The sequence below is a fragment of the Benincasa hispida genome, chromosome 5 (assembly GCF_009727055.1).
Source record: "Benincasa hispida cultivar B227 chromosome 5, ASM972705v1, whole genome shotgun sequence".
NCBI classification, from domain to species: Eukaryota; Viridiplantae; Streptophyta; class Magnoliopsida; order Cucurbitales; family Cucurbitaceae; genus Benincasa; species Benincasa hispida.
This window is the reverse complement of record NC_052353.1, coordinates 7396308-7423487: the sequence shown is the minus strand read 5'-3', so window position 1 is coordinate 7423487 and position 27180 is coordinate 7396308. Positions and strand designations below refer to the sequence as shown.

Here is a 27180-nt window from a genome sequence, read left to right as displayed (position 1 = left end):
CGATGTTTTGCTTTGATCGGTCTATTCGTTTTGGTTCGATTCCTCTCCTAGCTTCTTTAGAGCGATTTCTTTCCAAGCTTTCGGTGCTTCTCAATTGTAGGCTTTTTGTCTTTTTTGGCTTGTTCTCATCATTAGCTGTAGTTGTCTCTTATAATTCTTCTCATTTATATTTTGGAGCATTAGTCTCCTTTCATTATATCAACAAAAAATTGGTTTTTCGTTTTTTAGAAAAGCTCTTTTATCTCTCTATGAACGCTCGACTTCTTAAAAAGGAAAGAAATTATAGTACAAGCTTAGTTTTTGAACTTTTAGGTTTGTGTCTATTTGTTCCCTGAATTTTAAAAAAATGTCTAATAGGTCATCGAACTATCAATTTTGTGTTCAATAGATTTCAAGCTTTAGAAAATGTCTAGGTCCTTCAACTTTCAATTTGTGTCCAATATGTTTCTTAATTTTCCATTTGTGTCAAATAGGTTTTGACTTATTTGACAATTTAAAAAATTCACATACTTGTCAGGCATAAAATTGGAAGTTAGGGTCTGATTGAAGTTGAGCAGAAAAGTCTATCTTATATCTAATAGATAAGTAAATTTAAAAAAATTCTGAATATCTCAGGCCTTATTAGATGCAAAGTTGAAACTTCAACGCGCTCCTACTAGATACAAAATTGAAATCTTAAAGACATATTAAACACTTTTTAAAGTTCATGCGCTTTTTCAACCCAAACTTGTAAGTTCAAGGAAGGATACCAATTCCCTAGAGATTGAAAGAACATAGGCTATGGGAGTAGGGTCTAAGAGGATAGAGAATAGGGGCACATCCACTATCCACCAATCTTCCTAAAAAAGGTATCAAAAATCTACTTCAACGGGACATTTGACAAATTTAAAAATAGAAGTTTAAGTTGTAGAGATGACTTTCTACATATTGAACCCTACTCAAAAGGTCAAGGCCCCACTTAAGAGTGTAACGGGGATCATTATGAGTAAATATGAGGCTCTTAATATGTGGGGCAGAGGTACTTGCAGTTGCGGTAACCCTTGAAAAACCATCCTTTTGGGTTACACTTCTTTTTGTAAATATGTCAATTTTCAGGTGAAGATGGTCTAGAAACTCTTTTTAGGTTGTGATGGGTAGGGAATGCCCCCAATCACTCCTTTTTTTTTTCCCTTGACTTTATTTCCTATCTTCTTTGTGCGTCTGCTCACGGATAGGGAAACCTTTGATATTTTTGTCATTGATTTCTTTATTACTGGGTCTTTGCCTTTGTCTTGCCTCCAAGGGTGTTTGTTTGTAGAGCCCTATCCCTTTGGGAGCATCTCTTTTGGTTTCCCTTTTGTGTGTCCCCCTCCAAACCCTTTTATTTTCTTTGCTCTTCAAAGTGAGAGCCCCAAAGGTTGTATTTTGATCTTGATAAGTTGTGCACAGGAAGATTGAGAAGGCTTCCTCCATGATATTGGGTTCACAATGGTGTGTTCTATGTAAAATGCCTCGAAGAACTTGGAGGAGGTGCTTTAGTCATGCAGCTTTGCTTCTTCGATTTGAGATGCTTTTGTGGAGTCGTATGATACTTTTTGGCCCGTAACAGCTCATGTTAATTGTTTGCAAAGGTGTTGTTCCGCACCCCATTAGAAATAGGGGTTGAGACTTGTGAGGGTTTGCTTCTTTAGCGATTTTATGGAACATCTAGTTTGAGAGGAGGGATAGGATATTTTGTGAGGAGGAGATAGGTCATGGGACGTGGGAGGAGAAATGATCCATAATTAGATTTAATAGCTTTCACTGGGTATCAGTGTGTGAAGAGTTATGAAATTATTATTTGTTTCTCGTTCTGAACTGTTGGTGCATTTCCCAGTAGGTTGACTTTGCCATTGTTTTTTTTTTTTTGGCTGTTTTGGTTGTGGGTATCTTTTCATTTTTTTTAAAATTTAATCATGACAATTGTATATCCTTTCAGATTTCGAAAGAAAGAAGAAAAAGTCTTGCCATAATATATTTTGTGTGCTCATGTATTAAGCTGATGCCAATTTATGCTAATTGGGCATACAAAAGGTTACATGATACTTTTTACTTTTTATGTTTTTTTTTTAATCAGGAAAAAGAGTTCTTTCTGATGCTTGGGCTCTAGATACTGCCCAGAAACCATATGCCTGGCAGAGGTTGAACCCGGAAGGTGATAGGCCATCTGCTCGAATGTGAGTGTGTTATTAGTCTCACCAGTAAAAGAAATTTCTAGTGTTCTTTATTTCTATAGATTATGGTAAATTATAGAGTTATATGTTTCTTTGTAGGTACGCAACGGCTAGTGCGCGGTCAGATGGCATGTTTTTGCTTTGTGGTGGAAGAGACTCTTCAGGCGCAGTATGACAAACCCTTTTCTAGTCGATATAATCTAACATGCTTATTCATTCTAAAAAAGAACTAGATGTTTATGTTGATCAACTTCTTGCATAAGCATATAGTATTTGATGCCCATAGTTTGTGGAAAATAGAAGACTTTCTTGTTTCTTTTTCTTAAACAAGTGTTATGTGTACTTTATTTCTTCTCTCTATTTTACTTTCAAACCAACAGACATTTACAGAAAATCTATAAGTTTTATCAAAGGATACTTTTCTTTTCTCTTGTGCTCGTCTGTTTGCACAGTACATTTTTCTTTTATTATTTTTATTTTTCGACTGAAGTTTCTTTTGATAAGGGTCATTATGGTCAGATAGAATAGATAAAAAAACATTGACAATGAACTTTGATGGTTATGATAGAAGTTGAAAAGTGAAAATGGTAGAGAAGAGTTCTGTATGATATTCATGTAGTTTAAGGTGGCTGTTTGAATACCAATTGGGGGGCTAGAAATTGGGAATTTAAGGCTCAGAACAGAGCTTTGATAGCCAAATGGTTGTGGTGGTTTCACCTTGAGTCCAATTCCCTTTGGCATAGGATCATTACTAGTAAACATGCCCCCGCCATTTGAGTGGTTGACGAAAGGGGTTAGAGGCACCTACTGCTCCACCTTTGCTCTTTATTTTCTCATCTTTACCAGTTGTCTTCCCTTAAAAATCGTCTTGTGTCTTATTTCCTGGTGGTCTTGGAGCTCCTGTTTGTTTTCTTTCGGGTTTAGTCATTCTCTTTCCGATAGGGAAGTGATTGACATGGCCTCTCTTTGTCTTTGCTCGAGGGTTACTCTTTAAGGCGTGGGAGATGGGATTTAAGGGTTTGGAGTCCCAATCATTTGAAGGGATTTTTGTGTGTCTTTTTTTCATTGTTTGTTTGACTCGTCTCCCATAGGTGATTTGGTCTTCTTGACGCTTTGGAGGATTAAGACCCCAAGGAAAGTGAAGTTTTTTACCTGGCAAGTTTTACATAAATGCACTAACACGATGGATCGTCTTGCGGGTAAGTTTCCCTTGCTTGTTGGTCTGTTTTGTTGTATTTTTTGTTGGAAGGTGGGGGAAGACTTGGATTATATTCTCTAGTGTTGTGAGCTTGTGAAAGCCATTTCTTTTAAATATTTGGATCATAATCAATCAAGGATTTGACCAAGATAGCCCAATTTACCCTATCCCAAACAGATCTTCCCACATACACATATATATATATATAAACGTTGGTTTATCAAGAATACACAAGAAAAACACTTCGGATTGTTGATTTATTACTAGAGATAGCTTAGAACCAATAGTTCATTATCTAATGGTTTTTTCCATTCTAATATTCCATCCAAGAGTTATCAGTATTTATCAAATCTGTTCCTATCTAACGAATAGAAAATGAAGATAAGAACAAAAAAAAAAAAAAATCAAAATAAACATCCTTGAATTCAAAATACATGGTAAAACGTAAAAGAAATGTAGCTTCCTGACTGATTGAACATAGATAACAGTATGGCTTGAGGAAAAAACTGCCAAGTTGAACAATGTTGAAAATCGGTTTAGTTAATTCTGGAAAAGGTTTGGGCGTGGTTGGTTTCTATTTGGGAATGATTGGATTAAGGGAAAAAAATGAAGAGAGTTGAAGCTAGGTTGCGTTGTGTGGATCATGTGGCCAAAATGAAAGGAGTTAGTTAGAGGTTGTGTTGTGTGGGGTTTGGAGAAAAAGACTCATTACATGGGTTAGATCGTATGTTTCTATTTCTTCCTTCTTGATTTCTTTGTCTTCGCATGAAACAACACAAATTTCTTTGTTCATTTCTTCCTCCTCTATAACGTCGATGAATTCACCTGGGAACCTTAAAATCTTTAGTTCGGGTAGCACATGTAATGGGTTGAAAGAATCACACAACTTTGTTCTTTGAACGTGTCTTCATTCTCCTCGTCGCACGTGATAACATAAAAAGTTTGGTCGATTGATTCTTCCCCCTCCTTGGTGCTTGTAACTGATGAAAATAAGAAAGGAGAGAAACCAACACACAGTTTACGTGGAAACCCTAGAACAGGGAGAAAAACCACGATATAGATCTTTTTCTTATTATTTTTAATTGATACATTGAATACAAGAGAACAAGGTGAATAAATAGACAGTAGAGAGCCCTAGGGTGAGAGACAATTACAAAAATACCCCTAGGGTAAAAACTCTATTTTCAACACTCCCCTCAAGTTGGTGCATAAATATCAATAAGACCCAACTTGCTAAGACAATAGTCAAAATTAGGTCTCAGTAGCCCCTTGGTGAGAACATCTGCCACTTGTTGATTTGAGGGGATATAGGGGATGCAAATGCTCCCATTATCCAGTCTTTCTTTAACGAAGTGTCTGTCGATCTTTACATGTTTGGTTTTGTCATGTCGGACTGGGTTGTTTGCGATGCTTATTGCAGCTTTATTATCACAAAACAACTTCATTGGAAGATCCCTATCTTGGTAAAGATCAGTCAACACCTTATTTAACCAGATTTCTTCACATATCCCTAAGCTCATTGTCCTGTACTCAGCTTCAACACTACTCCTAGCCACCACTCCCTGTTTCTTACTTCGCCAGGTGACAAGGTTACCCCAGACAAAGGTGCAATATCCAGAGGTCGACTTTCTATCAACGATAGAGCCTGCCCAATCAGAATCTGTATATGCTTCAATAGTCCTTTTTCCAGACCTCCTGAACATTAGACCCTTACCAGGGGTCCCCTTCAAGTGCCAAAGAATATGCTCAACCGCATTCATATGTTCCTCATAGGGAGCTTGCATAAACTGGCTTACCACGCTTATTGCATATGAAATATCTGGTCTTATATAGGACAGGTAGATCAACTTCCCAACCAACCTCTGGTACCTTTCCTTGCTAACAGGAACTCCGTTATTTATAACACCAGGTTTTGCATTATACTCTATGGGTGTGTCAGCAGGTTTACATACAATCATGGCTGTTTCTTTGAGCAAGTCAAGTATATATTTCCTTTGCGATACTGAAATACCTTCTCTTGATCAGGCCACCTCCATTCCCAGGAAGTATCTCAGCTTACCAAGGTCTTTAATCTCAAATTCTCTGGCCATTCTCGTTTTAAGCCTCATAACTTCATCCTCATCATCGCCGGACAGAACAATATCATCAACATACACTATGAGGACAGCAATCTTCCTGGAGTCAGATCGTTTCGTAAATAGTGTATGATCTGAGTGCCCTTGGTTGTATCCCTGTGCTTTAACAAATGTGGTGAACCTATCAAACCAAGCCCTTGGGGACTGGTTCAGTCCATATAAAGATTTTCTCAGTTTGCAAACTCTGTGCTTGAACTGGCTCTCGAATCCAGGAGGATGGCTCATATAGACTTCCTCTTCAAGTTCTCCATTAAGGAATGCATTTTTTAACGTCCAACTGATGCAGTGGCCAATCTTTATTTACAACAATTGACAACAAAACCCAAATAGTGTTGAGTTTGGCTACAGGAGAGAACGTTTCAAAGTAATCAACTCCGTAAGTCTGGGTGAAACCTTTAGCAACCAGTCTGGCCTTATATCGATCAATCGTCCCATCTGATTTGTATTTTACGGTGAATACCCATTTGCATCCAACTGTCTTGTGCCCTTCAGGTAAAGGCACCTGTTCCCATGTACCATTTTTCTCATTTCTTCCATAACAACCATTTTCCATTCAGAGTTCTCCATTGCTTCACGAAAACTGCTTGGGACCAAATAGTGTCCGAGCTGGTAGTGAAAGCTTTAAATTCGGGAGACAAATTACTATCTGTCATGTAGCTGTGCATAGAATACTTTGCGCATGAACGAGTACCGTTCCTTAGTGCTATTGGAAGATCGAGAGAGGCATCATGATTTTTCCACCTCTTTTGGTTTCTCAGCATGACTGGTCACCTGTATATCAAGGATTTTAGTAGTATCTTCCACTTCCTTGTCACCAACAGGACTTTTCCCTTTACTGTGATCACTCTTAGCTGTTTCCTCATCTGTCACATATTCAGTATTGCCACCTCCTTCATCCTCATCTTCCTTGCACTTGTCAGTCTCCATACATATATCAACATCATTAGTTTCAAGAATACACGTACCTAAACCAGATGCAGGGTCTGATTCATGGACCGGAGCCGGCTGTTCAATAGGTGGCAACTCTTCCTTTCTACTATTCTTCCTATAGTAGGTTATCCAAAGAATTTGGTGGGTAGGGAGGACAGGACAGGCATTTTCAGAACTAGGAGAAGGAATCAGGGTGGAATCTTGTGTGATTTGGGCCATGGGAGTGGACAAACGCGACACAGCCGAAGACGTGGAGGGGTACATTAGAAATCAGGTGAGTAGTCGGAAAGGATTCTTTGAAAAGGTCCAAGGGATTATGAAAGTCAAGAATACGAGAAGGCATACGGTTGATGAGGCGAGTCGCTGTAAGAATGACATCCACCCACAGGTAGGACGGAAGAGTGGCGGACAACATTAAAGACCGGGCAACCTCCACCAGATGGCGATTTTTACGCTCGGCTACTCCTTTTGTTGGGGAGTATAAGCACACGAGCTCTGGTGGACAATTCCCTTAGATACAAGAAAGTCATGGAAAGTGGTGTTAAAGAACTCTCGTCCATTATCACTCAAAATCCCAATCTTGGCATGGAACTGGGTTTCAACCATGGTATAAAATTGTTTAAAGGTAGAAGACACCTCAGACTTATCAGCAAGTAAGAACACCCAAGTGAGGCGTGTGTGGTCGTCTATGAAGGTGACGAACCAACGTTTACTAGTGGAGGTAGTAGTCGGTGATGGTCCCCAGACATCACTATGAATGAGGGAGAAGGGACTGGACGACTTATAAGGTTGAGAACAAAAAGGAATACGACTTTGTTTGGCATAAATTCACAATTTAGAGACGCTATATTAATATTGCGGAATAAATGTGGAAATAAATATTTCATATACCGAAAGTTTTTATGTCCTAAACGATAATGCCATAACATAAAGTCATTTTCGGAAGTAGAAAACTTTAAAGACATAAAACCAGTTCTATGATCCTCCCTAGAAGAAGCATCGTCAGAAAGGGAGTAGAGCCCCCTATCGTGCCGGAACAGTGCCAATCATCATCCCCGACTTCTGATCCTTAAACACAACATAATCTGGTGAGAAAATAGCCTTACAGTTCAGATCTCTTGTAATTTTACTGACCGATAAAAGATTATATGAGATTTTAGGCACATGAAGTGTATCACATAATACTAAACCATCAAACGGGGAGGTAGTTCCTTTCCCTGCAACCAGGGCAAAAGACCCGTTTGCAATTCTAATACGTTCATTTCCCGCACTCGAACAGTATGAAACAAACAACTCTGAAGAACTAGTGAGATGATCTGTGGCCCCTGAATCTACGATCTAGGTTTTCTTGCCATTAATGCTAATAAGCCAAAAGATGGGAATGTACTTGATTGAGCAATGACACTCACCTTGACAACATTCAAATTGGTCTTACTATCGGCTGAGGACTGATGCAGTGTATTCTCAGTAACTAAATCACTTACAAGAGCACGCTCGAAGTTTGATTTGTCATGTGATTGTTGTCTCTTACTATTTGGGGGCCTGCCGTGCAGCTTCCAACATTGGTCCTTCGTATGCCACGGCTTCTTACAATGCTCACAGACAGGTGTGGGCTTTTTATCACTGTCGGAATTGGACGCCTTTGAAACAAAGGCTGATGCATCAATGGAAGTTGCCACAGGATTGTTCATAGCATGTGATCGATCCTCTTCTAGTCGAACCTCTGAATACACTTTTGACCCAATATGCGACTCCGAATACTATCAAATTGGTCCCTTGTTTGCATTCATGGACCTGTTTGTGTAACGTGTACAACCGGGATGCGTTCTATCGTTTCGAGTACAAGTCCCTGGTTGCCTCTCAGATATCTCTAGCAGTTGCTGCATACAGTAAGGGTGGCCTGAGTCTACGTCTTTTCTCACGTAGGTCTGGATTTGACCCCCTTCGTCCCGCTAGTCTTGAGTGTGAGGGCGAGGCAGGGGCTTCCTTTTGAGCCTGGTGGTAAGGTCTAGTTATTTACACAGCCTTACACCATAAGGCTATACAACCTAGAATTGCTTGATGCAGTGCCTTATGGTTGAACGGGGATCGTCGAAGAAGTGCCTTGACGCGCCGCACCCACTACTTCTCCTCCTTTTATGCAATTATGAACTCCACGGAACTTTATCAATTCCAACGTCGGCCAATTTGGGGTTCCATACTATTGATGAGAACAGACCGTAATAGAGAATCCTCCCCTTTCCAGATTCTTTCTTGAGGATCGCCTGGGATAGGTTTCAGAATTTTTCCTGTCAGATACCCGAATTTGTGCCTTCTAGGGCCATTCTAATCAACTGGGACCATGAGAAATAATTCTCACCATTTAGTTTTTCTCCAACTAGAAATCCTGCAGAATTTCCCATTGAACCAGTTAAGTAAGTTGTATTGGGCAAAATAGAGAACGGGACTCTGAACAAACAGGTTGAACTGGTTGGGGGTTTGCGCCAAGAATTGCATCCAAATTTGAAATCTGCTGGTGTAGAGAGGCCAACCGTTGTCTAACATCGTCTGAGTAATGGACCGAACTACAAGCGGCTGGAAACTGGGCTGCCGCTGTTGACTGAACACGTCGCTGGTGAGAGATCGCCGACATGTATGAGGATCACGGTTGGTTGTGCTGCTCGAGGTGGCTACCGGACTGCTGCTGGTCGAACACTCCTAGGGCAGAATCAGAAGGGTCCAGATCTCCCTGCCGAATGGGTGGGTTCACCGAATCTGAAGCGGAAACCCTAGGGCACGCCGGCGCGAAACCAGTCGGCGCGAATCGAGAGGGTTGTGAGTTTGTCCGTCGAGGTGCAAACCCAGCCTGTTCGTCGAGCGTTTGCAGGTCAAAGGCGCGATCGGACTTTGAGTCGAAGGCTGCGATTCTGTTTGTCGAGGGGTTGCTGTGGACGTACCTGATCGGAGACAGATCGGTCGATGGCGGCGCGAGGCGGATCTAAGGGGTTGTTGTGAACGTACCCGATTTGAGCCGGATCAGTCGACGGCGCCTGCGAGACGAGGAAGATCGGTTTTGTCTGTGTGTTCTTCGGATCCGTCTGTGTGCGGCGTGAACATCCGGCTGGATTCCGTTAGGTGAGGCAGCTTCCATTGACGGCGGCTCTCTATTGACTGCAACTAGACGGTAGAAATTAATTCCGGTAAGGTAGCTTGAAAACACTCGTTCACAGTTGCTCGAATAGCAGTTTTCTTATAAAAACTTGAAGATCCACCAACTGAAGGCGACTGCGGATGGTTCTTTTCCATAATGGCTAAGGTTTCGTCCCCTTGCTCTGATACCATGATGAAAATAAGAAAGGAGAGAAACCAACACACAGTTTACGTGGAAACCCTAGAACAGGGAGAAAAACCACGATATAGATCTTTTTCTTATTATTTTTAATTGATACACTGAATACAAGAGAACAGGGTGAATAAATAGACAGTAGAGAGCCCTAGGGTGAGAGACAATTACAAAAATACTCCTAGGGTAAAAACCCTATTTTCAACCGTAACTTTATTTAACAATAAATCTGATTCACCTTTGTCTTTAGTTGTGCCGCAATCATCTTTGTTTTTCCCCGACTCCGTTTAGTTCGTCTCTTTTTCTTCTTCTCCTTCATCATAGGACTTTTCTTCTTCGCACGATTGGTTTTCCCCTTCAGTTTCACTCGTGATCTTCAACAATGATTTATTGGATTTTTTCTTGTGCAAATTTGAAGCTTTGTGTGATTTTTGGCCTTTCATGAATTTTTTCCAAAAGACACCCTATTTCATTTATTCCCTTGTGAAATTTCTTGATTCATGTTTTGATCAAAATATTTCCACGTTCTTGAAAATATTTCAAACTCCATATTAGTGTAGGGATGATTCATGGATGTTCTTTGATGTTGGCCATAATAATTTCTTTCACACTCAAAATCATTTTTTGAATCATTTGAGTCCCAATTCTTACGTTGATTTCTTGAAAACTGGTCTAGTTAGATCTTCGAGCCTTTCCCTTGGTAATATTGATTTGTTTTTATTTTTTGATTTGTGTTCAAATCTTCATCGACATCACTTGAATCACTAGAATCAAAATTACGATGTGGGTCCTGATAGGTTCTTTGATAGAATCGAGCATGAGTAACGTTGTGATGTTGAAATTCCTCTTTCAAATATGAGTTAAAATTCCAACGCTGTTTTTGGGAGAAATTTAACTTTCTTGCCTATACCAATGGTTGTATAGTTTCTTGTGGCATCTTCCTTGATCAATAATAGTCGATTCTCGCAAAATCTTGACAAAGTCTTTGGTTTCTTTTTTCTTTTCTTGAATTTAAAGGGTTCCCCCTAATTAGATATTTGGATGTGAATTGATTGGTAACGAGCACACTCGCAAAGCTCCCTTGTGACCAGCTATCGCCAAGAGTTTTCTAGTCTTCCATTGGAGGCAATCAACATTGCTCCAGGTTGCTATTCTGATACTGAATTGAATTAGCCTAAAGGATAAAGGGAGAACTCTCTTTAGAATCAAATCTTGAAACTAATCCTAATCCTAATAAACCAAGGAATCTAATCATCCTAACCAATCAAGGATTTGACCAAGATAACCCAATTTACCGTAATCCTTACCACATCACTGTTCTTTGGTCCTGTGGGGGGAACAAATAACAAGATGTTTCAGGGGTTAGAAAGGGGCTCTTTTGATGTTTGGTCCCTTGTTACATATTATGTTACTCCTTAGGCTTTATTTCAATGACTTTCTGTAACTTTTAATTTTATACTTGGAGATTTCTCTCACTTTATCCTTTAAGCAATGCTAATTTGGTATTAGAGAAAACATCTCGGCCAACATGACTGTCACCAGTGGAAGATTGAGAAATTCTTGGCGACACAGATCGCGAGAGGGAGCTTTGTGAGTTGTGCTCGTTGCCAAACAATGCACACTTAACGGAAGGAACCCTTTAGATTCAAGAAGAGCAAGAAGAAATTTGAAGAATCGTCCAAGAATGGAGTTCTATGATGCTAGAAGAACGTTGAAGACCTGAAATACTCTCTTGGTTATGAAAAAGGACCAAGAAAGGTAAAAGCCCATTCAAGAACACGTCACTTCCTGCTACAGTTATCTTGAACCTAGAAAACTAGTCGGCATATCCTTTGTCAATCTTGAAGCACTGGCAAAAAGTAGAAAAGGAGTGGCTAATGTTCATGGTATCTTGAGAAAATAATTCAGAATTTGGAACATTCTTTTTTTTTGGGATTAGAAACAAATTTCATTGATATATGCAATTTACAAAAGAAGGACAATAAGCCCAAACCAAAAGAGTTACAAAAAACTTCTCCCGTTGGTTTAAAGGGAGGATAGACTATAGGAGCTATAGAAGACGACAAGAATCCGAAAAGGCTAGAATTACAAGTATTGAGAGTAACATTCATGAAATTCAAGATCCCAGTTGAATATGAAACCGTGCAAGCAACGAATGAAACAGAAAATCTAGAAGATTCGAGACTTGAGTGTGGAGTGGACAACAAATATGTTGAGATCCAGGGCTCGAGTGTGAATCGCAAGCAAGAAATAAGATGGGATCATAGCACCTAAAATCTTGATTGTAGTCCTTGGCAAAGCAGAAGAAGAAGTTTGCGATCCTGGGTGGTTGTGTTGTTGCTTGCAAAGAAATTGGAAATACATGAAAGCCAAGATTCCATCAAGAAAAGAACAAGATCTCTAAGATAACCGAAGATGTCCTACATCAGTTTATCAATAAGGTAACTAGTTTGGGAAGATTTAAGGAGCTGCCCCCTCTTAATACAATTCCTCTCACAAAATACTAACAAAAAGCATACCTCTCCAGCTCTTCCTCACAACTTATATGTATCACTAATGTCTGCCCAATTTCACTATATTCTCATGGGCCCTGCCTTTCCAACTACCCACTAACAAATTATCATTCCCCCCTCTCTTTCCTCATGTACCTACACTTATAAACATGTTTTATAGGTGGTCTATCACTACTTGGCTCACTTATAGTTTCCCCTTCCTAATGAGTCAACACCTTTCTAGTTGCACTTGGATCAATAGCTTGGGTGAAATCTTGGGAGGAACAGGCACCACATGAAATGCGTGCCCTATCACCTCCCATTATTGAGAAGCATCAAAAGCGGGATGCACATGAACTCCCTCAGGAAGAGGTGTAATCAGTTGAGTCTGGTTTGGTTTTAGTGTCAAATCGAAGCCCTAATATATAAAGAAAATTAGAAAAGAGAATCGAATTGCTACAAACACATAAAGCTGAGAATTTTGAAAGATGCTTTGAGTCCTATCCTATCAAACCTAAAATTTGAAAAGTAGGACCAGCGAGCAATCCGAAAATATGTTTCTTGAATATGTTGGAGAAAACCCACTCAATGAGAATAAGTCGGAGATCTCAAGAGACCAGCTTCTAAAATCAGGCAAAGATGTCTCTTTTGCTTCAGGAAAAATAGCCCAAGGGCAATTGAATATCTAGCATTTTAATTTAAAATAGCTTGTAACTAGAGGTACTCCAAGAACAAGTGGTTGAGAGGTTGATATTGTGGATAAACAAAGAAATCGAGACTTCTAACTTTCAGAATTATCCCATGGAGCATGCCAAAATTTATTCAGTTACCACTTCCAAGCTCGAAAACTGCTAAAGCACTGCAGCCACACTTTTGAAAAATTAAACCATGATCCTTGTGGGATTCCATGATGGACAAAGTTCGCACTAGGCTGGCGTTGTGGAAAAAGAGTTTATTCTCTAAAGCGGGCCGTCTTACTCTGATTAAGTTCGTCTTGAGTGGCATTCCGGTTTACTTCTTCTCTCTTTAGAGCTCTGAGTGAGGTGTATAAGCATTTGGAGAGAATGATGCATGACTTCCTTTGGGAAAGGATTAATGAAGGAAAAGGTAAAGGGTCACACCTTATTAGATGGGAGATTATCGACAAACCGGTTTCCTTGGGGGGGTTAAAGATTGGGAATCTTAGGATTTGTAACAAAACCTTTTTAGCCAAATGGTTGTGGTGCTTTTCTTTTGAGCTGAATTCTCTATGGCGTAGGATTATTGTTAGTAAACATGGCCTCCATCTTTTCGGGTGGCTAGCTAAAGGGATTAAAGGCACCTACCGAAATCTTTGGAAAGACTTCTCGAAAGAGTTCCCTGCTTTTGTTCTTTGGGTCCGATGTGTGGCGGGGGAAGGGAGAGGGATATCTTTGGGAAGATCACTTGGGTGGGGGAGAGACCTTTTTGTGGGTTATTTCCTTGGTCGTATCATTTATCTTCTCTTAAAAAAATCATTTTGTGACAAATTTTCTCGTGTGGACAGGGAGTTCTTGCTCTTTTTCATTCGGGTTCCATTGTGCTCTTTCCGATAGGGAAACAAAGGATGTGGTTGCTCTTCTTTCTCTTCTTGAGTCAACCTTTTCGCTTTGGGAGGAGAGATGTGAGAGTCTGGAGCCCTAATCCTTTGGAAGAGTCCTTGTACAAGTCTTTCTTTCAATGTTTGGTTAATCCTTCTCCTTTGGGTGAGTCTGTCTTTTTGTTTTTATGGAAGATTAAGGTTCCTAGAAAAGTGAGATTCTTCACTTGGCAGGTCCTCCATGGCCGTATTAGCATGTTGGACAGACTCGTTAGGAAGTTGCCGTCGTTGGTTGGGCCTTTTTGTTGTATTCTTTGTTGGAAGGCGGAGGAAAACTTGGACCATATTCTTTAACATTGTGATTTTGCGAGCGTACTCTAGGACTCTTTTTTCTAGACGTTCGGCATGTTGGGTGCTCGTCATAGGAATGTTAGAGGTATGATCGAGGAGTTCCTCCTCAATCTGCCGTTTAGGGAGAGAGACCGCTTCCTTTGGCTTGCTAGTGCTTTTGCTATTGTGTGGGTGTTGTGAGGAGAGAGGAGTAGCAGAGTGTTTAGGGAGGTTGAGAGGGAAGCGGGAGGAATTTGGTCTCTTGCTCGTTTTCATGTTTCTCTTTGGGCTTCGATTTCAAAGATTTTTTTTATAATTATTCTGGTGGTATGATTTTGTATAGTTGGAGTCCCTTCTTGTAGAAGGAGTCCCTTTTGTGGGCTTGGTTTTTGTATGTCCGTGTATTCTTTCATTTTTTCTCAATGAAAAATCCTCTAGAGACGTCAATATCGGTACATAGGAGGCCCCTTAGATGGGTCACTGAAACTTTCAAATCCTTCCTATTGCTCTATTGAATAAAAATTTCTTTAAAGAAATCAAGGTTGAGGATCAAATAGTATTGGTTGCAAAAATATCAGGCAAGAAAGATTTTTCGGCGGAAATAGTAAAGCTCTACTGAGGAAAAAGCCCGTCTTCTAGTTCCTGCTGGAGAACAAAGGGAAGAATGGATTGCTTTCATAGGCCTCACTACTTTCTACCCCTCAGAAGCAACCAAAGCCATTAATGGAAGTCAACAACCCTCATACAAGGAAGCCTTTCTTAATGAAAGAGCCAAACCACCAGATAAAGAAGGAAAGAAGGAATGGAAAACCACGGGAAAAAGTTCATTTCTTCCCCAAATTACTGACCCCACCAAAAGGAATCTCCCAGCCCCTTGTCTCCTTTTACACGAATAACATAAGAGGCTTTTGGGTCAACTATAATAACCACCTCTTGCTACAGTACATACTATTTTGTAATCCTCAATTAGCTACAGATAACACTATTTCAAAACCCCATTTGCTGCAGTTTTACTATTTGCTACAGTTTTTACTATTTTACATTCATCATTTTTTTAAAATTTTTTATTATAGTGTTTACTATTTCCTCTTCAAACTAAAATAGTTTACACCTCAAACACGTACTATTATAATCCAAACTAAAATAATCTACATCCCAAATTCAAACTATTATAACTTAACTATAATAACCTAGGATTATAATGACCAACTCCTTGCCCCAAACGTCCCATAGTGTTTTCAAGAGGAAGATTTTTCACAATGATTGCTACAGCATTCTTAGAGCCATTCAAGAATTGTCACAGCTTTTGTTCTCTATCTCCCTTCCAACCCAACAATTTATGCACTGTGAAGAGCACAAACAAGAAAAAATATTGGGGTCTTATAAAGGTTGGCAAAAAGTTGGCTACTTTCATCTACTCTATCCACCAGAGAGTCATGAGGAATATTTCAACGACCAAGTTGTTCCATCATTTGGGAGATGGATTAAGGTATGCGGTTTACAGGGACAGATGGGACATGGAAACCTTCAAACTTCACAGGAGAGGCTTGTGAATGTTTGATGAAGTTGTAAAGAAGACCTTCACGAGTAGGGACCTCATGGAAATCAGCATTTGAGTCCGGGGCAACGAATCCGGGTTTCTCGCAATGAACATCATTCTCCTTTTGCCCTCAATTGCTGATAGTTGTCTCTAATGAAGGACAACCCGATCCTCGAGGTCTAGCATGGATACTTTAGTTTGGCTAGCGTGTTCGTAGCCGATACTTGTTAGGCACTTGGACACTCTGACGCTTGTTGGACATGTGTTGGACATTTATTACTGCAACAAATATGTTATACATGCATAGAACACTTGTTGAGTAGATTAAAAAGACACATATATGACAGTAATAATAACTTTTGGGCTCTAAATACATCAAACTAAGTTTTTTAAACATATAAATACGTCAACCCATAAACTTTGGATTTTCTTTTGGTATAAAAATATTCTATATTTTTTAAAATATATATTTTAATAAGTGTGTCCTTGTCATGTCACGTCCTAGATTTTTAAAATATAGCGTGTCGCCGTGTCTGTGTCTCTTATTCGTAATTGTGCTTCTTAGCTCGAGGTTACACACAAAAATAATATTACAATAAAGAATGGGCAACAATCGTACCATGGAGAAACACAATTGCCATTGTGTCTGAAAAGCAATTCTAACATATCCCATCCAGCAGACCTGGGAAACTCGAAACTCTCCCGCAAGCGTCCTTCTTACGTCGGCATTTGGCTTTGGCCTTGCTTGTTCGGTTTTGGCTCATTCTTTTGATTGCCATGTCTGCTGGTAACATAGATGTCTTCTCTGGCAATAGCCAATCAAGAAGCCAAAGCAGGAGCCAAGCCAGCACACTGGGCGAGGAATCCCTTACTTGTTCGGCTGGCGATGCAGTATAGTACGAGAATGTATAAGCCAAGTTCGGTAACACCAAGCCGTTATGGTCAATCTTATATAGTGGTACTCATCTCCCCTTTCTTACGGCTGCAGAATGCTGCTTGTAGTCCCAAACCAGGGTAGGACAAAGTGAGGGGAGATGGGGCAGACAGGTAGGGTAGGGAGTGGCGGAGGGGATCATCATGCTAAGAAAGGGAAACTGTGGGATGTGAGGTTGGGTGGATGACAAGAGGAAGGAGAGGAAGCCGATAGTTTCTGGTATGATTGTATTGACAAAATAAAGGAGAATGTCTTTAAGAATGGATTGGAACAACATGCTGCAGCCCTTGTGCTCAGTCATTTCTTTGATTTCTATAACTGAGAAATATTTTGTTATTTAGTTTTCCCCGCCACCTCTCCAAAATGAAAGACATATTTCCTTATTGAGACTTTTCTGCACAATTATGTTGCGTGTTGTTTTTTACAGCCATTGGCAGACGCATATGGGTTGTTGATGCATAGAAATGGTCAGTGGGAGTGGACCTTGCACCTGGGGTATCTCCTTCACCTAGATATCAACATGCTGCAGTAAGTCCCTGATTAATTCTGGTAACCTGAAAGAAGGGGGGTGGTGTTAATTTTTGGTGCTTGAACCATGAGGCCATGATCTTTAAAATTTGGCTTCGGTACTATTTAGGTTTTTGTTGGTGCACGACTGCATGTTACAGGAGGTACTCTGAGGGGTGGACGTGCAATAGAAGGTGAAGCATCTATTGCAGGTACTTTTTTTTTGTTGTTAGAGTGATGATCATTAATTTGTGTCCTCATTATACATCTGTTTATGACGTGTTAGTTTTCTTGAAATTTAATAGTATTGGACACTGCCGCTGGAGTCTGGCTGGATAGAAATGGGCTGGTAACTTCATCACGGGCAAACAAGGGTCACGCTGACTACGATTCCTCTTTGGAGCTTATGCGTCGCTGTCGTCATGCAGCTGCGTCTGTTGGTGTCCGAATTTACATTTATGGTGGTCTTAGAGGGGGTAAGAAGATGAAGCTGTTCTACTTTCATGCTGTAACCCTGTTTAACCGTATGCATGCTTGTAACCCTGTATAACCTTATGATGGAGTTTCATATTTGCCTATGAGGAAGCAGCAATGTTGATTTGTTGGTCACACATAGCACTATTGCACCCATAAGTTCTAATTTTCTGTCTACAATTCTATGTTTCAGATTATGGGTTTTTGCAACTCTTGAACTTCTTTTAGCTGGATGTTATGTTTGACCAACATTTGAAGTCATTAATTAACTTTTGGAAAAATATCAGTTTACACCCCTGGGGTTGTATCATTTTAAAATCTGAACTAGTAATTGTATTAATTTAAATCTTGAACTTTCGTAAATGTATCAATTTACACCCTCTATTACATTTTGTTTGGATAAACATTATGTTGAGACTTATAATTTTATCAATTAAACTCCCAAACTTTCATAAGCGAATCAGTTTAGACTCTCAATTAAGATTTCCTTTAAAAATTGTCCATGTATCGATTCTAATCGTCCATTTTATTAATCCGACATTTGAAGAAGTCTACACACATGTTAGAATTGAAAGCATGGACAGTTTTTAAATATAATCTTAATAAAGAATCTAAGTTGATTCACTTATAACATTCCAAAAGTTTATTTGAGACATGTATGAAAGTTAAGGGTTTAAATTGATACAAATTATTAGTTTAGGGTTAAAATTGATGACCCCAAAGTTAGGGGTGTAAATTTAAATTTTCCCTTAATTTTTTGTTCCATGTTCTTGACATTGTCATAAAAAACATTGTTTTGCAGATGTGCTCCTAGATGATTTTTTAGTTGCAGAAAATTCATCTTTTCAGTCTGAAATCAGTTCTCCTATGATAACATCTGAGAGGGCATCTCTTATAACAAGTTCGAAAGTCATCCAATCTAATATAAGTTCATCTACAACATTACCATCTTCAGATGGTGGACTGGAGAATCCTTCAGCTGGTGGCACGAGGTATTATTCTGAAGACCTTTTCTTGCACTTGCCCTTGGGGTATTTATAATGATTCCATTTGTTCCAGCTTTGAGAAAATATTTCATGAAGATTGCAATTATATATCTTTTTCAGCATGGACAAGAGTTCCATGGAGAAATTAAGGGAGGCTTCTGCTGCTGAAGCTGAGGCTGCTAGTGCTGTCTGGCATGCGGTTCAGACTGCTTCTGCTGAAGACACATCTGTTTCAGATGACAACTCACGAGCTACTGAAACAACTTCAGATGCTAGTGACTATGAGGCCGATGTCCGGTTGCATCCAAGAGCTGTGTGTTCTCTTTGGAACCAGTAACATTCTATGACTTTCCATTTTACATTCTTGTTGTGAAGTTGTTTATTTTCTTGCTCCAGGTTGTAGTAGCTAAAGAGGCTATTGGTAACCTTGGTGGGATGGTGAGGCAATTGTCTTTGGATCAATTTGAAAACGAGAGTAGAAGAATGATTCCTTCAAATGACTTGTCATATCCAACCAAGAAGTTCACCAGGCAGAAATCTCCTCAGGGGTTACACAAGAAGGTATCTCAATGCAGCATGATAAAAACTGATTTGTTCCTTTCTTATATAAATATGTATATATTTCAAGAAAACAGATTTCTCATTGAAATTCAGTTAGTACAGAAATGAGAAATTAAGCTCCCGTTAGAAGCACAAATCTGCATAATAAGTAAGAATGATAAATGTGTGCCCTCATGACAATTCAGCATTGGTATTGAGAGAGCAGATGAATTTAATGCAATAAAGTTATATGTTGTGCAATAATCGTCCATATAACTACCAGTGTTGCTTAATCCCCAATTTGTTCCACCTTGAAAAACAATGAAGTTTTTCCACTTTCTACTGTTGTGTCTCCACCAAATTTGGTTATTCTGTCGATTAATTCTTCCTTCCCACCAGAGTCGATATGGAGAGAGTACTAAGCTGCAAGGACAGCAGCATATTGGTTTTAATTGAAAGATAAATCAGATGAACAGAACTGATTAATTTATTCTTGCAGAATTATTATTAAACATATCAAGTCCACTTCTAAATAGCAACATCAGATTCAAGTAGATACGAACTCTTATTAGGCTATGATGTGGTTTTTTTCAATGTTTGAAAGTTAGCTGACAGATCTTGGATGCATTCCTTACTCTTTTGCATTTATACATTACATACAGCTGTGAAAATCCATCAGATATAATTTCTAATATTTACCATTTTTCCAATCCTTCCCATAAAGCAAGGGTATGAAAACAAGATTTCAACGCACTTTTTCCACAAGCACTTGCTAAACGAGAAACTACTCCACTTCTAAAACCAGAAGATGCTAAAACAAACCATCATGGGTTGGCCTGGTGGTAAATAAAAGGCTTGTGTTTGATAAACGGTTAAGAGGTGATGAGTTCAATCCATGATGGCCACCTTCCAAGGATTTATTATCTTACGAGTTTCTTTGACACATAAATATTATAGGGTTAGACATGTTGTCCATTTTTATTTTAAAAAAAGGAAGTTTAGTGGATTAAAATATTAGACAATTCAAGCAACAAGCCAGCTCAAAAAAGAGAAAAACTTATGAATTATTGTCCTATGAAGAGCTCGCAAACAGGTTTCTGCATGGGAAAAAAGAGATTGGATAGGGTATTTTCAATAGTTATAAGGAAGTTGGATAATAGAATAATACTTATTTTTCTTTGCAAACGTGTTTGGGTTCCCTAAATGATCCATTGTTCATATAAACCATTCTTGTTTTCCAATCTGCAGAGGTTGTTATGTTTCTCTGACCCTCTTGCAGGTCATTTCAATTTTACTTAGACCTCGGAATTGGAAAGCCCCTGCTAATCGGAGGTTTTTCCTAGATTCCTATGAAGTGGGTGAGCTTTGTTATGCTGCCGAACAGATCTTTATGCATGAACCGACTGTTCTACAGCTTAAAGCTCCGGTTAAGGTGTTTGGTGATCTTCATGGACAGTTTGGTGATTTGATGAGACTTTTTGATGAGTATGGATTTCCTTCCACAGCTGGAGACATAACGTGAGTATAGCCAATTGAGATTGTATTACAACTCCTTGTTTCCTTATAGCCAATTGAGATTGTATTACAACTCCTTGTTTCCTTACATTGCATCTTACATAATTCTTTTAATTTTGAATCAACTTAAATTCTGGAGTATCTGCTGTATGAGCTTTACGTATGTCTTTCAGTTTTATAGAACTTGTTGTCTAGGATGAGTCTTATTCATTATCTTAATTTTGTTTCTTATCTCAAGTTAATTTTCCAATATGCATATTAAGAATTTTTCATTCCCTTTATGCGACCTTTTGATTCCTTAGGTGTATTAAAACATTCCTTAGGTGTATTAAAACATGCGAAATCTAATTCAACATTGAGATAGTGACGTTTTAAGGGCAATTGAATTTTCATTATGGAAAAAAATGTAAGGAAACTAGGAGATACAATTATAAACCCTACAAAAGAAAAAAGGAGCCAACCTAAAAAAGGGGCTCCAAGTAAAATAAAGGCATAAAGGATAATGGTGTACACCAAATATAAAAAGAACTTCAATTGTCTAACCTTCTCAAAAAGCCAACCTCAGTCCTTTATGTTGGAATGAAGAGGGGCACAAAAAGTTACAAACTAAGTAACTAATTGATGTAGTAGGGTTAGGGTAAATGAAGATATCTTGGTCAAGTCCTTGTTTGATTAGGAGTGAGTTTAGTTTCCTTGATTAATTAGGACTAGGATTAATTTGTTTTTCGATTTTCTATAAATAGAAAAATTGTCTGCTTGTGTTGATATCTTTTGATTCATATTAAAGGATTTGATTTTATTCTTGGAGATTTCTCTCATTTTATCCTTTAGGCTACATCAAAATGTTTCTTGATAACCGCATATGTTTGAGAGATGCCTTTAGCTACAAATTTGGCCTTATATCTCAATGTTACTATATGCATTAGCATTACGTTTAATGGTCAAAACCCATTTACTGCCCATCAATTTCTTGTCCGTTGGTTACTTTACTATTTCCCCAAGTATCATTTTGTTTTAGAGCATTAATCTCCTCCATAATTTCTACCATTTTATTTGGATATTTTAAGGTATTATGTATATACCGTGGAACAAACAACTCATTTATCCTATATGTGAAGGTTTTATGACTGACTCTCTGACAATTTTTTATATGACATGTAGTTTGCATTAGGGTATTTGGTAGAATTTTTAATTGTTGAAAATAGGGTTATTAACCTAGGGGCATTTAGGTAATTGTGTAGACCCCTAGGGTTTCCTTCTGTCTATTTATACAGTGTGTCCCTGTGTATTCAGTGTATCAGATTAACTAATAAGAAAAGATTTCTATGTCGTGGTTTTTCTCTTTGTACTAGGATTTCCACGTAACTGTGTGTTGTCATTTTCTTTTCTTTTTCTTCTATTTTTTAACATGGTATTAGAGATTTCAGTAGTATCCTCCACATCATCATTAGCTAGAATCATTTCATTCTCAGCTATCTTCTCTTCTGCCATTTTTTCAGTATTACTACTTCTTTCACCCTTATCTTGCCTGCATTCATCAGTCTCCATACACACATCAACATTATTAGTTTCATGAATGTACGTACCTGGATCTGATGGCGGGTCTGACTCATGTACTAGAGCCCGCGATTCTGGTTCGACAGGTGACACTGCTTCCTTCCTGAGATTCTTCCTATAGTAAGTTTTCTAAGGAACTTGGTTGGTAGGAAGGACCAGGTCGTCATGCTCAGAACTAGGTTTAGACGAGATATGAATAGGAGCTGACTCTAAGAGAATAGCATAAGATGACCAATTAGTCTCTTCATTCATGTTCTCCCCTTGAAGATAACTAACAGGAAAGAACGGCTGATCCTCGAGGAAGGTGACATCCATGGAGATATAGTATTTACGAGATGACGGGTGATAGCACTTATACCCACGTTGATGAAGTGGATATCCAACAAAGACACACTTCTGAGCACGAGGAGTAAATTTTGTGCGGTTTGGACCATGGGAGTGAACAAAGGCAACGTAACCAAAGACTCGAAGAGGAACATTGGAGATTAATCGAGTGGTTGGGAAGGACTCTTTAAATAGTTTTAATGGAGTGTGAAGGTTAAGAATACGAGAGGGTATCCGATTAATGAGATGGGCGGCGGTAAGAACCGCAACCCCCCACAGGTATGACGGAAGAGCAGATAACACAAGAGATCGGGCTACTTCCACTAGATGACGATTTTTCCGCTCGGCTACTCCATTCTGTTGTAGGGTGTAAGCACACGAGCTCTGGTGGACAATTCCCTTAGAGACAAGAAAATCCTTGAAGGAGGTATCGAAGAATTCTCGCCTATTATCACTCCATAAAATTCCAATCTTTGCATTGAACTGAGTCTTGACAGTTGTATAAAATTGTTAGAAAATGGATGATACCTTAGATTTGTTAGTGAGGAGGAAGACCCAGGTAAGGCAAGTGTAGTCGTCTATAAATGTGACAAACCAACGTTTACCAGTGGAAGTGGTAACAGGTGATGACTATGAGAACATCAAGATCAGACACAATTGACATAAACTTAGGAATATGATCAAGATTAGTAGTAGGATGGAAGAAAGATCACCGGTTCTTCAATTTCATTCCCCGAAGTTTCAAATTGGTTTTGGGAAGGATCAACTATTTGGTCTTGGTTTCTTTGACCAAATTTTCTTCTAGTTTAAAACTTTAGAAACTCAATCAGTGGTCGCTGAAGGTGGTAATCACGTGGAGATGATTGTTGGAGGTGGTTTTCATTGGAGGTAGTCACTGCAAGTGGTCGTTGTCATTGGTGGTTGTTGGAGTTTGGCCTGGGAGGTGGTTGTCAAAGCATGTCACTGATGATGGTTGTTGTCGGAGTTGGGCATTTAGAGGTGGTTGCTGAAGATGGTCGTTGAGTCTTTGACAATGATTGTTGTTGGAGTTGGACATTGGTGGTGGGCAGTGAGTGGTGGGTGGAGTCATTGGAAACATTGGAGGGAGAGAGGGAGAGAGAGAGAGGGAAAGATGCGGTTCCTCGATTAATGTGCAAACTTCAATAGTGAACACGGTTGAAGTTGGTGGAGTTGAGTTATTTAACACCGACTTGTGAAGTTGGTGGGCTAAACATTGAGTTGAGTTAAAAACCTAACACAATTCAACTCAAGTCAATGACCCGAACACCTCTTGAGCATGCAACTCTCTGACCTGTTGGATTCTTTTCATCTTGCATTTAGTTTAAATTTTGGAACTCAAATTGTTGGTGTTGGTCCCGTTATGATTATGGTTTGCATTCAGAAAGTTAGGCTAGTTTCTTATATTAACAACATCAAGAACTAATTCCAGAGATCAATGTGTTCGACGAAGCATTCAAGTACAAATTTTTGTGCTGTTAAAAAATCTGTCAAATATGCCACCTGACCCTAACTGATCTCTTGTAATCGTAGCACTGTATCTATCGTCTTGATTCCCTTTATGAATTAATTATCTAAAGAGCAAACATGAAGTTTTTTATTTTATTTTTATTATTATTCTTTAACAAATTTTCAGGTATATTGATTACTTGTTTTTGGGAGATTATGTTGACCGAGGACAGCACAGCTTGGAGACTATAACTTTACTTCTCGCTCTCAAGGCAAGGTTTTATTTTAAAATTTGTTAATGATCTGTTATGTCACTCAACTACTCTTATAACCGTATATTGGAATGGTTATGGATTTGCAGATTGAATACCCTGATAACGTTCACTTAATACGTGGAAACCATGAGGCCGCGGATATAAATGCATTATTCGGCTTTCGTCTTGAATGCATAGAGAGAATGGTAGTAATAGATATGTATTTACAGCATTAATATTACTTGAAGTTAATTAGAGCCAGTAACGTAGGTGTCTGTAGGGAGAGAGTGATGGAATTTGGGCATGGACACGCTTCAATCAACTATTCAACTACCTTCCTCTTGCTGCGTTGATTGAAAAGAAAATTATCTGCATGCACGGAGGCATAGGGCGATCAATACAGACGGTTGAACAAATAGAGAAGCTCGAAAGACCCATTACAATGGATGCAGGGTCTATTATTTTGATGGATCTGCTCTGGTATATTTAAATTCTTTCAGCTTTTTGTTTATATTTCATTTGGATTGTTAATTGTTGTCTGTTTCCAGGTCTGATCCAACGGAAAATGATAGTGTTGAAGGTCTAAGACCAAATGCTAGAGGGCCCGGTCTTGTCACCTTTGGGGTATGCCAGTTATTAGTTGCTATGTATAGATGTTTGAGTGTGCTTTTCTATATTAACCATCTGTAAACGGAAGAACAAGAGAGAAGAAAGATGCAAACCACATTCTCTCTTATTATTCTTTTATCTGTGTTGAACAATAATTCAAGAGGACATGAGCTTGCTTTTTCTCCTTTCTTTTTAAATTTTTTTCTTCTTGTGCAGCCTGATCGTGTTACAGAATTCTGCAAGAGAAACAAATTACAGCTCATAATAAGAGCCCACGAATGTGTCATGGACGGATTTGAACGGTTTGCTCAGGGACAATTAATCACTTTATTCTCTGCCACTAACTATTGTGGTAAGTAGAATATTAATAGTCGTGTTTGTTTAGTTACTGAATTTATAAGTATCAACTACGACTTTAAATTTTTTATTTTTATATAATAACTCCCTGCTAGTACCAACACCACTCGAATATTGATTATTTGGCACCATGGCATATGATACATGGGAGTAGGTCAGCTGAATAGAATGAATACAGAATAAAATTAAGGCAGGTAAGTCACCAATCCTAAGCAGGCAGCAAATACTAGGTTAGCTTGATTTTTTGGCCACTCATCCACCTTTATCCAGCTAGCCTAATCTTTTGTACAGTTGTACTACATTGTCCCAGAATATAATTTGTCAGTTCAGTGAGCGACCAACATATTATATCAAACATTTGTATAATAATATTAATAACAACCAACCCTATGATTGGGGTCCTCCTGTACCCATGGATATCCATGGATTTTATTTAATCAATGAAATTGTTTCTTATAAAAAAAAAAAAAAAAAAACAACCAACGATGTGTTATCAGAATCAAAATTGAAAGAAATTAATAGATATTGTACATGTAATCATTGAAATACATCCTCCTACCATTAATGCGCCCACATAGCAATGTTACTGGACCTAATGACTCTGATATGTAGGAACCGCAAACAATGCTGGTGCCATATTGGTTATTGGTAGGGGATTGGTCGTGGTCCCAAAGTTGATCCATCCTTTGCCACCTCCCCTCCAGTCACCCGAAACATCTCCGGAGCGTATCATTGAAGATACTTGGATGCAGGTACAACTCTTTGAATTTAAATAACCAAAATATCGTGTACTAGCAAAGCATGAATTTTTGCTGAGCAGTAATCCTTGTTTTGGTTCTTTCAGGAACTTAACATTCAGAGACCTCCAACTCCAACCCGTGGCCGCCCACAACCTGATCTAGATCGTAGCTCACTTGCTTATATATGAATTAACCTTATCGCCTTGGTAATAAGGTTCAGATTCGGTGTGATTCTCCAGTATCCTCAGCGAGCAACATCTGCATTTGAAGACAACAAAATAATTGCACCAGGACTTTCTAGTTTATGGAAGATATATGACGTTGGTGTTGCACAGAGCATAAAACAGTGGTTCTTTTTTTCGACATTGGGGCCACATTTATATTATTGTAATATATGTGTGGGTGTATGTTAGGTTGTAGGATTCACTGCCCAACATAGATTTTACAGGGAGTGTGTTAATGTTTTAGAATAAACTGTTGTGTATGTAATTTAACCTTGGACTGTTTTACAAATGACCCTTGTTCCTGTAGGTCCATTTTAAAATACATTGATAATGCATTCTCTTAAAAGAAGTCTGCACTCTCCAAAACCTTTGTAATAATACCATTTTACTCGATAAGTTCCCCCCGTCCCGAGTCCATTATGTGAGCCAAGGCAAGTCTACAATCGCAAATAGGTAGCAACAATGGTACCCACATTAATTAACATCACACCAAACGGCTAGATAAAACGAAAATTTGGTTTCAACAGATATTACCTTACCATTTCAGTTGTGCAATAGAGAATCTATTATTGTTTTGCGGTATCTCTGATTTGCAGAGAATGTACACATTCTAGAAAACTACATAATTATGAACTAATATTAGCACAATAGCCCGTGCAAAATCAAACAAAGCAAAAGCAAAAGCAAAAGCAAAAGGTAAGATAGAGATGAAATAATGTATCTAAATATATTAAAAATGGTTATTTATTTCGAGATTATAGGTTTATAACATTTAGCTTTGTCGTCGTGAGTCTAAAGCTCGTCAGAGGAAGATAAAAAATTGGCCGGCTGAAATGACCGATGATGAAGCTGCTAACCTAAGAAGACCATCAAGCGGTTTTTGCCAGGGGCCGCTCAAGCTTCTCCGATTTGAGAAAAGAATTCGGTGGGTTTAGGACCAAATATACCTAATATTCTAAATCTAAAAACTAAAAATGTAACTTTTCCTTCCATTT

General features: G+C 38.8%; 1 protein-coding gene across 1 annotated transcript in view; it reads left to right on the top strand.

Annotated features, from left to right (window-relative positions):
• Nucleotides 1–26563, top strand: part of LOC120077801 (serine/threonine-protein phosphatase BSL1-like) — a 28696-nt gene extending 2133 nt beyond the window's left edge. The window contains 17 exon segments of the mRNA XM_039031841.1: nucleotides 2096–2195; nucleotides 2292–2361; nucleotides 17059–17113; nucleotides 17116–17159; nucleotides 17269–17350; nucleotides 17444–17614; nucleotides 18415–18604; nucleotides 18719–18911; nucleotides 18995–19159; nucleotides 20418–20656; nucleotides 24189–24273; nucleotides 24363–24461; nucleotides 24536–24735; nucleotides 24804–24879; nucleotides 25081–25216; nucleotides 25834–25973; nucleotides 26066–26563. Coding sequence (XP_038887769.1) covers nucleotides 2096–2195; nucleotides 2292–2361; nucleotides 17059–17113; nucleotides 17116–17159; nucleotides 17269–17350; nucleotides 17444–17614; nucleotides 18415–18604; nucleotides 18719–18911; nucleotides 18995–19159; nucleotides 20418–20656; nucleotides 24189–24273; nucleotides 24363–24461; nucleotides 24536–24735; nucleotides 24804–24879; nucleotides 25081–25216; nucleotides 25834–25973; nucleotides 26066–26149 — 2129 coding nt within the window. The 3' untranslated portion in view covers nucleotides 26150–26563.
• The last annotated feature ends 617 nt before the right edge of the window (nucleotides 26564–27180 follow it).